Source organism: Colobus angolensis, unplaced genomic scaffold (assembly GCF_000951035.1).
Source record: "Colobus angolensis palliatus isolate OR3802 unplaced genomic scaffold, Cang.pa_1.0 Scaffold138, whole genome shotgun sequence".
NCBI classification, from domain to species: Eukaryota; Metazoa; Chordata; class Mammalia; order Primates; family Cercopithecidae; genus Colobus; species Colobus angolensis.
Window position 1 is genome coordinate 1,126,416 of NW_012114466.1, and position 16,740 is coordinate 1,143,155.

The following is a 16,740-nucleotide window of genomic DNA, read 5'->3' on the forward strand; positions in this document are numbered from 1 at the left end:
GGACATGATGTCTTGCTCTGTCACCCAGGCTGGAGTGCAGTGGCGCGATCTTGGCTCACTGCAAGCTCTGCCTCCCGGGTTCGCGCCATTCTCCTGCCTCAGCCTCCTGAGTAGCTGGGACTACAGGCGCCCGCCACCATGCACGGCTCATTTTTTGTATTTTTAGTAGAGACAGGGTTTCACCATGTTAGCCAGGATGGTCTCGATATCATGATCTGCCAGCCTTGGCCTCCCAAAGTGCTGAGATTCCAGGCATGAGCCACTTCCCCAGCCAAAATTAACCACTTTAAAATGAACACTTCAGTGGCATTTGTTACATGCATGATGTTGTGCACCCTCTCCCTCTGTGCAGTTCTAGAACATTCTCATCACCTGAGAAAGCCCCATACCCAGTAAGCTTAATCACTTCCGGTCCATCTTGCCCCTTGCTCTTGGCAACCAGCATGGCTTCTGCCTCTGTGGATTCTGGGTGTTCCCTATCAATGAAACCATGATTATGTGGCCTTTTGTGTCTGGCTTCTTTCACTTGGCAGAAGGTGTGTGAGTTTCACACACGTTGTAGCCTGGTCGGTACTTCCTCTCTTTTTTTTTTTTTTTGAGATGGATCTTACTATGTTGCCCAGGCTGGAGTGAAGTGGCACCATCTCAGTTTACTGCAACCTCTGCCTCCCGGGTTCAAGCGATTCTCCCACCCCAGCCTCCTGAGTAGCTGGGGCCACAGGTGTGCACCACCATGTCCGGCTAATTTTTTGTGTTTGGTAGAGATGGGGTTTCACCATGTTGCCCAGGCTGGTCTCGAACTCCTGAGCTCCGCAATCAGCCCACCTTGGTCTCTCAAAGTGCTGGGATTGCAGGCATAAGCCATCACGCCCAGCCTGCTTCCTCTTTATGGCTGAATGGTATTCCGTTGTATGATTGGAAGATACTGGATTTGTCCATTCATACATTGGTGGATGTTTGGGTTTCCACTTTGGGTTATTGTGAATCATGCTGTGGCGAGCATTTGTGTACAAGTTGTGTGGATCTGTGTCTTCAATGTTTTTGAATTGCACCTGGGGATAGAATTCTGGGTAATGTGTTAATTCTATGTTGAACTTTCTGAGGAAGCAGTCTTTAACTCTTAAATGAAAGTTCTGCCTCCTGACAAGAATGCACTTGCTCGGCGTCTCAGCCCACAACTTCTTTAGGCTGGGGTTGGGCGGGCCATGTTGGTGTGTGAACACACCTTCCTGGGGCACAGTGGGGCCTGTTATGATTTCAGGCTTCCAGAAGGTTCCATCAAGCAGAGACATGATGAGCTGCGTTGGAATAACATGGAACAACTTAATAGTATTAAGTCCTGAATTAGATTCTAACTTCTGCCTTGGGATATGAGCTTTATTTTATACATGAAATCAGGAGAGAACATTTCTTAATCAGTGTTATCGAGGATTATGTGATTTTACCATAAATAATAAATGTGGGAGTGACATTGAGAAGGAGGTTTTAGGTATCGTCGTAGCTTCATTTCTCCTCCTTTCTTTCCCCCCATTCATTTATTTATTTTTAATTGCAATAAACCTTATAAAACGACCATCTTGGCCATTTTTAAGTGTGCAGTTTAGTGGCATTAAGTGCATTCACATTGTTGCGCAGCCGTCACCACCATCCACCTCCAGAACTTCCTCATCTTCCCCAACTAGACTCTGTCCCCATTCAACACCACCTCCCCATGGCCCTCCCCTAGTCCCTGGCTCCCACCATCCTACTTTCTATCTCTGTGGATTTGACTATTCTCAGAACCTCTCGTAAGTGGAAGCAGACAGTATTTGTCCTTTTGTGACCGGCCTCTTTCACTCAGTGTGATGTCTTCAAGGCTCATCCGTGTTGTGGCATGTGTCAGGGTGTCCGTCCTTTTTAAGGCCTCCTTATTTCTTGTGCTACCTGAAGTTGGGTGTTTTCAGTAATAATAATGTGTAATGTGTATCCTGACTCATCTAATGCTGATGGTCTGGGCATGTGGTTCTTTCGTGCTGTCCTCCATATCTTGTGACAGAATAATTCTTGTCATTTCTAGGATTTTATAATTTAGGAGACAAGGAAGGATGTTAAATGAAAAAATGTGCCTTGGAAACAATAATGCGGCAAGATAAAATGGTGTATGTATTTGAATGATTGAGTATTTGAAGCTCTAGAAGCTTTTCAGAGCTTTTAACATGCTCCTAATTTGCCCGTTGATGGTCTTCCCAGGGCCTGCCTGTGCGTTTCCATTTGGTCTGTGCTTGGCTATGGGAGAAGCAGTTTGCTGTTCTCAGCAGATCCCAGCAGCCTCCCCAACAAGTTAAGTGACTTGCCTGGGACTTGCAGCTTGGGTTCAGGGTGGATGACAGAGTGAAACTCTGTCTTTAAAAAAAAAAAAAAAAAAAGAAGTAGAGAATAGAATAACGATCACCATAGTCCAGGGAGGTGAGGAGGAAGAGGGTGTTGGGGAGAGATTTGTCAAAGAGTACAAAGTTACAGTAGGATGGCAGGAATAAATCCTGTTGCTCTGTTGTACAGTAGGATAACTATGGTTAATAGTATTATATTGTATATTTCAAAATAGCTAGAGGAAAGGATTTTGAACATTCTCACCACAAAGAAATGATAAATGTACAATTAATGGATATATTAAATACACTTATTTGAGTTTTACACAATGTCTAGGGGTCAGGACCAGGCACTGGGACCAGACACTGGGGCAGGGTCGGGGTGGGTGCTGGCTGCCGGGGGTGCTTGTCTGAGGCTAAGACTAGGTGGGACCAACAGGGGAGGACGTGTGAGGACCCACCTGCAGCAACCCGAGGGGATGGCAGTGGTGGGGTTACAGGGTGCGGGCTTGGATTCCAAAGAGAAGAAACCAAGGAAACCAAGGTGTGGGCTTCCTTGGGGTGTGAGAAGGGCTCCTCCTTCTCCATGGTCTAGCCAATGGCACAGATGGGGACAAGGAGGAATAGGAGGCTAGCTCTGCCCTCCCCACCCCTAACCCCGGGCAGAGCTGCGCCCTTTACCTTGACTGCAAGGGCAACACAGGACTTTGTTCCCGAGGCATCGTGAGCAGCACCTGGGCTTTTCTACAGTCCAGCTTGCTGGAGACGCTCGTGCTGGGATGAGACTCTGCTCTCCCGGGTCCGAGGCTCACTCTTTCTCTCATGGCTTGACATCCTCTCATGCGCTGTGCACCCAACCCTGAAAGCACGTGTCCCCTTGTTCCTGTGAAGCGAACCTGCATTCGTGAGACACAGGTCCTCGGTTGTTGCCCAGAAAGGAGAAAAGCCAGATGCCCTCGGGTAGCAGGATCAACACATCGCACCTGTTGTCTGGCCCCAATCTGGCCTCTAAAACAAAACAAAACAAACCCAGAAGAGGGAGAGATGTATACAGCCACTTCAAAGTTCTCTGGCTTTGAATGGGAACCACCAGGAGCCACCAAGCGGGGCCCTCCCTGCCTGCCGTGAAGGCCTCGGGAAGGACAGGCACGTACCCTGTGTCTCTTACCGGCTGGACAGCAAGCAACGCCCTGTGGATGTGACCACAGCCGGCCACGGGGGATGACTCTGGACCCTGAGGGCATCATGAGCTGCCCCAACCAGGCCTCGAGGGGCACTGGTGTTGGGAGAGTGGAGGAGCCCCCCAGGCTGTGGTGCAGGGGGTGGTGACAGAGACTCACAGTGAGCCAGTGGGCCCCTGCTTCCCTCCCGGCACTGGCTGCCTCTCCAGCTGCCTGTGGCTGCATCTCACAGGCTCATCCCCAAGGCCCCAGATGTTTCAGAAACTGGACTTTTCTCCTCCATGCCCTCAGCAGATCCTCCCATGCCAGGACTAGGGTCCTCTTGGACCATCCCCTCTGTCATGCCGTCCACCATCGGTGGGGACTTGGCCTCAGGTTATTCTGGGCCCTGCCGCTCAGCCCGAGTCACCTTACTAGGCACATTCAGCTTCTTTGTGCCTTGGTGTCCTCACCTGTCAAGGGGCCAGTGATGGTTCCTCATGGTGCGTGGGTCCTGTCCACGCCTCTGCGGACATTTCCCCTTCAACCACCCCCGCCGCCCTGCACCAAGAGCCCATGAAGCTGGCAGCAATCGAAGGTCCACCCACCCCCTGCCTCCATGCCCATGTCTCCCTGCTACTCTGCATTCCTGGGGTCGATTTATGTCCCCTCAAAATTCACATCCACCTGGAACCTCAGAGTGGGATGTTATTTGGAAATAGGCTCTTTGCAGCTGTGATTGAGGTGCTGACCTGAGGCCGTACTGGCTTCTGGTGCGGTGAACAGAAGACAGGTGTGACGACACAGGGAGAACCATAGCCACCTGACGCAGAGGCAGAGGCCAGACGGTTGCATCTGGGAGCCAAGTAACGCCAAGGACTGCTGGATCCCCAGCCCCCAGGGAAAGGGGCCCAGAGCAGACCCTCCCCTGAGCCTCCAGGAGGAACCAGCCCTGCCAACACCTGAATTTCAGATCCCTGGCCTCCAAAACGAAGAGAACGAATGTCCCGTATTGGTGGCGCAGTAGTGGGCCTTTGCCCCTGCGGCCCCGGGAACTGACTCCCCCGCTCCCCACGCCTTGCTGGCCTTGCTGCTTTTCATGCGTTGAGCTCCCAGGAGGACTGTTCCCTCCGCTTGGTGTGGCAAACTCCATTCTTCCTGGGAAACCCGCTCCTCTGTCCCCTGGGGCCGTCCAACATCGGCTACGCTGCTCTTCACCCACAGCCGCCGATCACCTGCCACCGAGTCTCGGAACTGTGGCACTGCCCCCTGCCCCCTGAGGGCTGCCTGCTCCTTGAAGGCCATGATATGACCTCTGCCCCCACTGCCCCACAGCATGAGCCCACCATAGGGAACACGATCGCGGATGACCGTTACCCGACTGCAAAGTCTTTCATGAAAGTCAGGGGGACTGGACAGGTCCCAACCTCCATGAAGACCCAGAAAGTTCCTTCCCATGACGTGGTTCAGGTTTGTGCAGCACCTGCTGAGGAGGGCCCTGCAGCCTCGCGCTCTGCCATCTGCTCTGTCTCCTTCCCACATCTCAGCCACAATGAGGTGACTCACCCTTCCCGGGAAAGCAGGGGATGGTACTTGATCGCTTTTGAGGTGCCCCAGAGCCGCTCCAGGCCTGGGAGGAATGCCCGGAGCGCGGGCAGAGGGAGTGCTGGGCGGGCTCTGTGCCTGCCAAAATCAAGCAGACCCCAAACTGTGAACCTGACCTATACTCACGCACAGAAATAAAACCGTGGGGGACAGTGTGAGGCTGAAAATCATCATCACCTAAAGGCCGCAGACCGTAGCCCCTGAAAACTGTACAGGTCCCAGACCCAGCCAGACCCAGGGAAGGCTAGAAGCCACCACGGTGCAGGAGAGCTGTGTGGTGTGGGGTCCTGGGACAGGAGAGGACAATGGGTGGAAACGAGGGAAATCTGCAGAAGGAATGGCTTCAGTTAATAACATGTCAATACCGGCTCATTCCTTATGACAAATGCTGAGGCCAGGTGCAGCGGCTCACACCCGTGAATCCCAGCACTTTGGGAGGATCGCTTGAGGCCAGGAGTGCGAGACCAGCCTGGGCAGCATTGCAAGGCCTCACCTCTAGATAAAACGAAAACAGAAAACCCAACCAGGCATGGTGGCATGCTCCTCCTATAGTCCTAGCTTCTCAGGAGGCTGAGGCAGGAGGACCACTTGAGCCCAGGAGCTCAAGGCTCAAGGTTGCAATAATCACACCCCTGCATTCCAGCCTGGGCAACAGAATGAGACTCTGTCTCAAAACAAACAAGCAAAAACCCCCAAACCTACTGTGCTAATGTAATCACATAACTAATAGGGGCCTGGGTGTGGGATCGCTGGGAACCTTCTGTATTAGTAATTTTTTTTATAAATCTAAAACTGTTTCAATTAGGTTTAAAAAAAAAAAAATCAGCAACGCAGACAGAACTACCGTCAACAGTGCCGATAGCTCTCTGGGCTCACGTAGAAACGGTTTTTGTTTTGTTTTGTTTTGTGTGAAAGAGTAATTCCTTCCTTTTCTATTTTTATTTTTATTTTATTTTATTTTTTTTTTTTGAGACGGAGTCTCGCTCTGTCGCCCGGGCTGGAGCGCAGTGGCCGGATCTCAGCTCACTGCAAGCTCCGCCTCCCGGGTTCACGCCATTCTCCTGCCTCAGCCTCCCGAGTAGCTGGGACTACAGGCACCTGCCACTGCGCCCGGCTAATTTTTTGTATTTTTTTAGTAGAGACGGGGTTTCACCGTGTTAGCCAGGATGGTCTCGATCTCCTGACCTCGTGATCCGCCCGTCTCGGCCTCCCAAAGTGCTGGGATTACAGGCTTGAGCCACCGCGCCCGGCCCTCTATTTTTATTTATTTATTTTTTTTGAGATGGACTCTCACTCTGCCACCCAGGCTGCAATGGCGCCATCTTGACTCACTGCAACCTCCGACTCCCAGGTTCAAGTGATTCCCCTGCCTCAGTCTCCCAAGTAGCTTGGGATTACAGATGTGCACCACAATGCCCCACTAATTTTTGTATTTTTAGTAGAGACGGGGTTTCACCATGTTGGCCAGGCTGGTCTCAAACTCCTGACGTCTGGTGATCCACACACCTCGGCCTCCCAAAGTGCTGGGATTACAGATGTGAGCCACTGCGCCTGGCCTGTTTCTTGTAACCTAACATCATGTTGTCTTGATCCATCTCTGCCAAAAACGGAGGTTCGTGCTCTGTGTGGTTTAGCTGCATCATATTCCATCCTGGCGATAGGCTGTGCTTGGCTCAGCGTTTCCATATTGGTGGCGTTTAGATGTGTGTGTCTGAAGGCTTAAGCTGCAGGTGGTTCAAAATCCAACCCAGACTACTTAAGTAAAAAGCAAATTCACTGTGGCCGGGTAACCTGGGCAGGGCCATGGTCTCGAAGGAAATTGATGTTAGGATTAATATTAAGGCACTCCTCGTGTTCTCTAGCACACTTCACGGTCGTTAATATTTAATGCTATTTTCTGTCTGTTACGTCATCATTTTGTGCCTGAGTGAAGATAGATGTCCCTAGAATGTGGATCCTTGTTCCGGGGTGTTTCTCTGTGCTCTGCCTTCCTGGGCTGCCCCCAGGAAGGCCCCAGTGCTGCAGCCTCCACCCAACGTGTGGGGGTCAGACTAGCTCAGGGCACCCCAAGAAGGCCTGGGCTTTTAGCTTAAAATCAGTACAGCCTTTATATGTTGGTCCAGAACAAACACATCCATGTGTGGTTTAAGATAAAAGCATGTTTCATAACAACTGACACGAGGAAGTAAACAGTACCCTATCTGTATTATTGTAATGGGCATTAAAAAAAAAAAAGTCAAACAGGCACAAAAAAATAGCTTTCATGAAAAAATGGAGTCTCATTATGCTGTTTGTGTAAATGTTGATGTTGGAGTTAAAGCGACACCATGCTTCTCTGGCCCCTTTGCCTCTCTCTCCCTGCTCCTCCCTCCTTCCCTTTCTTCCACAACTGTTTATCCAGTGGCTCTGAGTGCCAGGAGCTGTTCTAAAGGTGACGAGTGCAGCAAGAACAAGACCTATAGGCTCTGGGTCCTCAGGGACTCATGGGGAAAGAAACAGATGTAAACAAATAAAAAAATCAGAGCCCTAGGCCGGGTGCGGTGGCCCACGCCTATAATCCCAGCACTTTGGGAGGCCGAAGTGCGTGGATCACTTGAGGTCAGGAGTTTGAGACCAGCCTGGCCAACATGGTGAAACCTCGTCTCTACTAAAAATACAAAAATTAGCTGGGCGTGGTGGCACATGTCTGTAATCCCAGCTACTTGGGAGACTGAGGCAGGAGAATCACTTGAACTTGGGAGGCAGAGGTTGCGGGGAGCTGAGATCATGTCATTGCACTGCAGCCTGGGCAACAGAGTGAGACTCCATCTCAAGACAAACAAACAGAGAGAGCCCTGGCACTCCTGTGCAAGAACTGAAGTTGGGATGTGGCAGATGGGAGTGAGGGGTCGGCATGGAGGATCCTCCAGTGAGGGACCCGGGGTGAAGCTAGTGTCTGAGAAGGCGGGCAGTTATCCAGCAAGGGGACGTCCAAAGGCCCCGGGGCAGGAAAAGCTGTCACAGGATGACAGGGACAGATCACGTAGACCACAGGACAGAGGGGTGTGGATTTTATGCGGGGTGCCGTTAGGGGCCACAAGGGAGCAGGGCGATGAGGTCAGTATTTTAGGAAGACCACTCTGGCTGCCACCTGAGGATGATGGTGGAGGGAAACTGAGGCTGGCAGACCCCAGGGGTGTTCAGCATGTGGCCAAGCAATGCCTATGGGTCATAGGCTATTTTTAAGATTTTTCTTTTTTGGGGGGAGACAGAGCCTTGCTCTGTCCCCTAGGCTGGAGTGCAGTGGCACAATCTCAGCTCACTGCAACCTCCGCCTCCCAGGTTCAAGCGATTCTCATGCCTCAGCCTCCCAAGTAGCTAAGATTACAGGCGCGCACCACCACGTCCAGCTAATTTTTGTATTTTTAGTAGAGACAGGGTTTCGCCACATTACCCAGGCTGGTCTCGAGCTCCTGACCTCGTGATCCACCCGCCTCAGCCTCCCAAAGTGTTATGATTAGAGGCGTGAGCCACTGCGCCTGGCCGGGCCACATTTTTTTTATCCATTAATCCGTGGGTGGACATGGGTCACTTCCGTGTTTTAGCTGTTGTAATAGCGCTGCTGTGAACAAAGGTGTGGTTGACTCATCTTCTTATTTTGTTACAAAAGGATTGCGTTTGTAGCAACCAAGTAGTACATGCTAATTGTAAGACATCTCCATAACAAAATGAGCAGTGAAGTAGGAAGGCCGTTCTCTCTCTGCCACCCCATCCTTGTATGTCCTTTGTAGGAGTCGCTGCAGCATCCTTCCAGAGTTTTCTATACATATATAACATGTCCGTGCGTAAGTAAAGCAGCCCCTCACAAAATGGGATCACGCGGTGCATATCCCTTTCATTTTATCTGCACATATTTTAGACACACTGATGTGTGATGACAGCGTAATAGTCCATCGTGTGGTCCCTCTCACTGGGTTATGCGTTTCCCAGCTGATAGGTGTTTAGGTGGTTTCTTTGTCTTTGGTGTGTGTGTTTCGGCTTCCAGAAGGAATGATTGCTTAAGCTTAGGGTCGCCGAATGTTTACAATTTATTTTTGGCAAAGGAATATATAAACGGGATGTAGCAGATTAAAGTTATTTATGAGCATTGCGTAAAGCAAAACTACATTAACTTAGGTTAACGTTGTATAACACATTGTTCAGCATGTTAATTTATTTTAATTGAATTATATTAATATATGTCAGTCTGCTAGGGCTACCATTTAAAAATACCACAGATTGGGTGGCTTAAACAACGAACATTTGTTTTCTTACGGTTCTTGAGGCTGCAAGTCCAAAATCAGGAAGGCAGCGCGGCCGGGTTCCCGTGGGCTTTGTTCTCCTGGCTGGTAGACCGTGCCTTCTTGCTGCGTCCTGATGTGGAGGAGAGGAGAGAGCTCTCAGCTGTCTCTTCCTGTGAGGATGCAAATCCCCTCGTGGGGCCCCCACCCTCGTAACCTCATCAGTAACCCTCATTACCTCCCAGAGGCCTCGTCTCCAAAACCCCTCACCTTGGGTTAGAATTTTGAGGAGACACAATTTGGTTACCAGCAACACATTAGTATCGTATATGCCGGGTAGTGAGGTTTAATGTTCGGTTTAAGTTGATGAGCGGTTGGTCTATGAGTGGACTGTATTGGTTTTGGTCGTCTGGTGCTGTGTCACAAAGCATCTCAAACCTATGGCCCTCCAACTCCAGGCGTATTATCTACTCACAGTGTGGCCAGGCTCGTTGAGGGGCTGGTCTCTGCTCTGTGGTGTCCGGGCCCTCCCTGGGGTGGCTCAAGCCTCAGCAGCCCGGCGGGTCACATCTGGGGTCTGGGGCTTCCGTTGGCCGGGGCCCTGGACGGGAGTGCTGCCTTCTCCGTGACGTGCCCTCTCTAGTGTGGGGTCTGGGCACCAGGAGGAAAGAGGCAGAACCTTCCAGCCCTCTTGGGGCCTGGGCCAGGAACTAGAGGATGTGTTTCCTGCCACATCCTGTGGGACCCAGCCGTCTCAGGGCCACCCCGCTCCAGGGCAGAGGAGTGGAGGCCCCCTTCGGAGCGGGAGCACCTGGGCTCAGGGAGGGAAGGAACGCACTCTCAGGCCGTCTCCCACCATGTCCTTTGCCTCGGACCTTTTTGCCTCGTTGTTGTTTGTCCCCACTCCTCCTTACCAAAGCCACCGATCCTCTGCCTCTGGGCTCTGTGGACACCCTCTGCGCTGCTCCTTCCCACTCGGAGGTGCTCTGTGGCAGTTGCCAACACAGCTGTGGAGCCTCGAAGGGCTCTGGGTTTATGCCAGAGCCAGAGGCAACCTCCCCACACCGAGGTTGTACAAATATTAATGTCATGTTCTGAGTCCTGACTTGCCACACTCTCCTGAGGGCCACCTGGCAGAGCAACAGCACCCAGGGCACGGCTCGGGTGTCGTTACTGGAATGGGAGCTGGGCACCCCCAGCCGGGTGTCGTTACTGGAATGGGAGCTGGGCACCCCCAGCCGGGTGTCGTTACTGGGGTGGGAGCTGGGCACCCCCAGCCGGGTGTCATTACTGGGGTGGGAGCTGGGCATCCCCAGCCGGGCCCACATTTCTGGGTGTGAAATTTGGCTTCTGCCTCTATTTTCCTCACCTGTGAACTGGGGGTGATGCTGGTTCTGTTATAATCTCTTGGGATCTTGGGTCCACTGCACCTGGACGCATCTGTGGCTTCTGGAGTGGTTGCATTTCTTTGTTGTTTAGACAAATTACATGACTCAAGTCCCTCTCATATGTGACTGGTGGCTCCTGGTGCTGGGGAAGTGCCGGGTGCGGAGCCACCTGCTGCTCTCGTTCTGTTTCCTCTCGGGCTCTCCGCGTGCTGCTGTGCTTGTCGGGCACGTTGCTGGGCTCGGGGTGACAAGGCGGCCTCTGGGCCTCATCACCCTCCAAAGGCCCGGACACTTCCTCACAGTCCCCAGAACGAGAGGGCGGAGGGCCTGGCCCTCTCTGGCTCCCTGCCCGGCTCCTGTCCTCCTGACTGGGGCAGTTACTGAGGCCCAGGACTCTTGAGGGGTGACAGGGGCCCCACACTCCATGGAAACCAGGGTGGGAGCTCTCTTGGGGGCCACAGGCAGGGGCCTCATGGGGTGGGGGCTCCTGGAACACAGAATCCGAGCCAGGCTTGGAGGACCTGGACTTGGCAAGCTATTCTGCAAATCCCGCCCCACATCTGAGCCCGGGCCTGGAGGTGGCAGGTGAAGGCCCCTGGGCATGGGCCGCTGCTTTGTCCCTGGGAGCCACTGGTACCCATGGCCCGCCCCTTGAACGTTTTCCACGATTCTGGGCCTGTAACCGGTGATGCATGCGCCTTTGCAAACAAGGTGTTCCACCGTCTTGGCCTCAGACTCCTAAGTACCGCACTTGATGATGTGTTTACTGCTGGCTGAGAGGCCACTGCGTATCTTTGTAAAGTGGTGCTCCTCAGCGCCTCCTGTGTGCTGGGCATGTGGACTTGCATGGGGTATAGCCGAGTTAAGTGGGACTCTCAGCACAGCATGTCGGTGAGGACATCCCCTGGGCAGGACCAGGGGGGCTTGCCAGGCACTGCAGAGTTTGAGCTGAGCTGTGAGGACAGGAAGAACTGTTGGGAGGTTGGGCAGGGTAGGATCCCTGGAGGCCAGGGCCAGGTGCAGAGGAGGTAAAAGGGGGCTTCAAGTCCCCATGTGGCTGGACCAAAGCGTGTGAGGAGTTTCGGGCAGTGAGGGGCTGAATCCCAGTGGTCGTCAGGGTGCCCTGCTGAGCGCTTTGGGGCCCTCTGAGGGCTTTGGAGCCAGAGAAATATGTGATTGGAGCTGTACTTTAGGAAGCCAGGGTGGGGGCCAGGCTGCCGGAGGAAGGAGGGCCAGGGTGGTGATTGTGGGGGGTGGGGGCCAGGGTGTTGGAGGAGGGAGGGTCAAGGTGGTGGTTGTGGGTGGGGAGTGGGGAGTGGGGATGCCCATGCTCTCTCCTTTGGCAAGCATGCCTAAGGCGGCTCCTGGGATGGGGCCTGTAGGACCTGTGACTCCGGCAGCATCTGAATGACCCTGACTTTCCTTGTGTCTGCAGACGGCATCCACAGCGTCACGGCCTTCTGCACCCTGCGTGTCACCATCATCACGGACGACATGCTGACCAACAGCATCACTGTCCGCCTGGAGAACATGTCCCAGGAGAAGTTCCTATCCCCGCTGCTGGCCCTCTTCGTGGAGGGGGTGGCCGCGGTGCTGTCCACCACCAAGGACGACGTCTTCGTCTTCAACGTTCAGAACGACACCGACGTCAGCTCCAACATCCTGAACGTGACCTTCTCGGCGCTGCTGCCTGGCGGCGTCCGCGGCCAGTTCTTCCCATCAGAGGACCTGCAAGAGCAGATCTACCTGAACCGGACGCTGCTGACCACCATCTCCACACAGCGTGTGCTGCCCTTCGACGACAACATCTGCCTGCGCGAGCCCTGCGAGAACTACATGAAGTGCGTGTCCGTGCTGCGCTTCGACAGCTCGGCGCCCTTCCTCAGCTCCACCACCGTGCTCTTCCGGCCCATCCACCCCATCAACGGCCTGCGCTGCCGCTGCCCGCCCGGCTTCACCGGCGACTACTGCGAGACGGAGATCGACCTCTGCTACTCCAACCCGTGTGGCGCCAACGGCCGCTGCCGCAGCCGCGAGGGCGGCTACACCTGCGAGTGCTTCCAGGACTTCACTGGTAGGTGCCTGGGGCCTGCAGGTGGCTGGGCTCACCCTGGCTTTGTGCACGCGTCCCCAGGTCACACGGCTGAGGGTTTCGGGTGATTTCCTGTTTACTTCCGTCCAGGGAAAACAGTTGGAGGACGGGCGCTGGGCCCAGGTGTGGGCTCCACGAACTCTGAGATGATCTTAGTAACGGTACTTTTTTTTTTCTTTTTTGAGATGGAGTCCCACTCGGTCGCCCAGGCTGGAGTGCAGTGAGTGGCACAGTCTTGGCTCACTGCAACCTCCGCCTGCCAGGTTCAAGCGATTCCCCAGCCTCAGCAAGTAGCTGGGATTACAGGCACATGCCACCACGCTCGGCTAATTTTTGTATTTTTAGTAGAGACGGGGTTTCACCACATTGGTCAGGCTGGTCTTGAACTCTTGACCTCATGTGTTCCACCTGCCTCGGCCTCCCAAAGTGCTGGGATTACAAGCGTGAGCCACCGCGCCCAGCCAGCAATGGCACTTTCTTAGCCAGCTCGGGGCTTCCCTGACCGTAGCCCACGGCTTACTCACCTCCCCTGCCCGACTTAACTGCCTGCTTTAGGAGAACAGTAGGACAAGGGTGAGATACACTTAAAAGGAAACCTAAACGCACGAAGTGACATGAGTGGCTTTTAAGTGGCTCTCAGGTTAAAGTACTTTATTCCAGATTGCAGGCTTAATTGGTTAGCGTAAAACAGCGGAACTGGGTGGAAAGTGTTGAGCCATTAATCATTTGGGTCTTGAAATCCCGTTGTTTCATGCTCCCTGTCACTGTAGAAATTTCGTGACTCATTCCCCCGCTTCTGAAGACGTTCTTTTCTTGATACGTCCTGACTCATCACCAAGATGAATTACTCCAAATGTAGTCAACGGTGTTTTTTAAAAATAAAGAGCCACCCCGAGAGGTACAAAAACACACGTTCTCTGCATCTCAGCCACAAATCTTGCTTTGGTCTTTGATCGTCTGTTCCATAAAATGATGGCTCATTTGAAAAATGCGTTTACAATGGTCCCAGTGGTGAATAGTCTCTTTTTTTTTTTTTTCTGAAAGCTCTCTGGGATTAGGCGGGATTTGGTTCATACCGGAGATAACGTTGAGACTCTTCCATCTACTGAGTCCTGGATTAATCTGTTTAACATAAACACCTGAGCAATCGTTAGCTGTTCGGTAGCAGCACATAGCACAAGTTTATCGAGCTTATAACAAGGGTTTGAGGTATTAGCAGGTATTTATCAGGAAGGAAGAGCGCAGGGGAGCAGAGAGAGAGGAAGGCTGGCTTCCAAGGTTCTCTGCATCAGAAGTGGAGGGAAAACCACCGGCGTGGGTGTTGGCAGCCCGATACAGCGGGGCTCCCGGCTCTGACCTCCTGCACCCCAGGTTGGTGGCCCTCTGGTCATACGGCGGGTGGAAGGAAGGCACTGTGGTCACCTGCCCCGTGGTGTTCCCACGCCTGCTAGTCTGTGGCTGTCTGTTGGTGCCGTCTGCATCTGGGGCTCTCGCCCCGCTGTCTCTCACTGAGTGCTAATCCTAGATTCCTGGCTACACTGGGGCTTGGCTGTGGGCAAGGCAGGCAGGCAGGCAGAGACGGCGGGAGACCCCCGCCTCCCACAGCCCACACCTGCGTTGGGTTTGGGGGTGGGGATGGCTCCAGGTGTGAGCAGGCCTGAACCAGGCCCCCTCCCCTGCTCTGAGTTTCGGTGGATTCCTGTTCTGTGTCAGCTTCCCAAGGTCCCCTTCCTCCCCTTTGCCCCTCACGGCCTTGAGCGGGCTGCTCTGCCTCTCTGAAGCGTCAGCTTGGATGTAGCAGCGGCCAGCATGGTAAGTGCCCCTTCCCCGAGCCAGTGACCGCCATGTGGCCTGGGTGGAGGGCGCTTCGCCGACTTTCCTGCTTCAGATGAAGAAGCCATGGCTGCGGGTCCCTGGGAGGGGCCTGTTGCACTCCCAGGAGTTGGCAAGGGCACCATCTTTACTCCGCAGATACTGAGTACCTACTGTATACCAGGCCAGCGCACACAGCCAGACCTCCCCCGGCCCATTCCGTGGGGGTGACCAAGTTCATTTGCGCCGGTGGCTCTTTCGTGGGTAGAGGGGACCATGTAAGCACCTCTCACCTCTGGCTTTGTCAGACGAGTCAGAAACTTTAGCGCAACGTCTCACGTGGCTTTGAGACCCGGCATCGGCCTCCCAGGCCACCAGTCCAGGCTGCAGTGAGCTGGGGGCCGCACTGGGCAGGGGTGGCCGAGGCCTCTGGGGATCCCTGTGCCAGCAGATCCCTTCTGAAGATGACTGACCCATTGGGGGTAATCCACATTCTGAGCTGCTCAGGTTTTCTTTTCATCAGGAGAGTCATTTTTAGAAAACTAATGACTGGGGAACGGCCAAGTCTGTCATCACCAATAAGACCCACTCACATGTAATGATTGGCATGAGACTAATTTGAATCTCTTTGGGTACCAAAATTATCATATGTATTTCCCTCGGAGATAAGGCTAATTAAGACTGATTATTTCTACTCCATCCCTCTTCCTCCACTTTTCCCTCTTTCCCTTTGAAGCGCTCCTTTTTCTGCATGGAGGTAATTGAGCTCATTTATTCACGATGAAAGTGGCGCTGTCGTCACAGGGGTTTTATTACTTGCTCTCTGGTAAGCTGAGCTCGGGGGCCTCACGGTTGCAAGGCTGGAATCAGCCCAAGTGGCTGCTGAAAGCCCCTGGCTTCCTGTGTTGCGGGACAGGAGACAGCAGGAGCTGGATGAAGGAAGTAACAATTAATTTCAGGAAAAGCTCAACAAATTTGATGCCGGAGAAAATACTGACAGCTCTCCCATGTCCCTGAAATCCATCTGGGCCTTAGAGAAGTCCAAGGCCCCAGGATCTTTAGATTCCCCTGACTTTGCAGGGAAAGGAGGGCTGCCACCCGCTCCCGGCGTTGGGACTGTGGTTGGGGTCTGCCGCCATCCCACTCTCCGAAGGGACAAGGATAGGAAGCCTTAAGGCTCCGGCATCTCAGATGTGCCTGGGACGCCCTCCCAGTTTCTCCGCTCCGCAGAGGGTTCTAATCAACCGTGAGAAGCATGGGCTTGTGTTCCTTGGTTCTCAGCCCCTCGGTCTTTTCGTAAACAGTGTAGTTATGCTTTTTGTTAAACTGCTCAAGGACATGGGGCAGGCTCCGACCTGGCTCCTGTGGGTCCAGACACAGGGCCCTGTTCCGTCTCCCCTCTGCACCTGCTATCCCTTCGTCTGAAACGCGTCTCCTCCCCATCCATCTGCCCATCACGGGCCTCCCTGAAAATCTGCTTCAGCAGCTGTTCTCTGCTGAGAAGGTTCTGGAAGTTTCCCAACCTCCTCGGATGGATCATAGGTTTCGTCCCTTGAAGCTTCCTGGGTGCCTTGTTTATGCTTTTGTTGGTTGACCCCCATGCTGGGTGTGGTTCGCACACTTCCATGTCTCTGTCCCTTAAGAAGGCAGGGACTATAGCTAATGGTCGTGTGTGTGTGTGTGTGTGCACGTGTTTTGAGACAGAATCTCACTGTGTCACCCAGGCTGGAGTTCAGTGGTGTGATCTCAGCTCACTGCAGCCTGTACCTCTCGGGTTCAAGTGATTCTCCTGCCTCAGCCTCCTGGGTAGCTGGGACTACAGGCATGCATCACCACGCCCCGCTAATATTTTGTATTTTTAGTAGAGGCTGGGTTTTGCCTTGTTGGCCAGGCTGGTCTCAAACTCCTGACCTCACGTGATTCGTGTGCCTTGGCTTCCCAAAGTGCTGGGTTTGCAGGCATGAGCCACCACGCCTGGCCGGACTGTAGCTAATGTTTAGTGTGTGCTCTGCTGTGCTGGTTACTGCTCTAGATGATTCTACATGTATTTTCTTTTTTTTTTTTTTTTTTTTTTTT

General features: G+C 53.3%; 1 protein-coding gene across 1 annotated transcript in view; it reads left to right on the forward strand.

Annotated features, from left to right (window-relative positions):
• Window positions 1–16,740, forward strand: part of CELSR1 (cadherin, EGF LAG seven-pass G-type receptor 1) — a gene marked incomplete at its 5' end in the record, with an annotated part of 201,612 nt that overhangs the window by 73,145 nt on the left and 111,727 nt on the right. Inside the window, one exon of the mRNA XM_011934791.1 lies at window positions 12,196–12,834. Coding sequence (XP_011790181.1) covers window positions 12,196–12,834 — 639 coding nt within the window. The remainder of the gene's footprint in view (window positions 1–12,195; window positions 12,835–16,740) is intronic.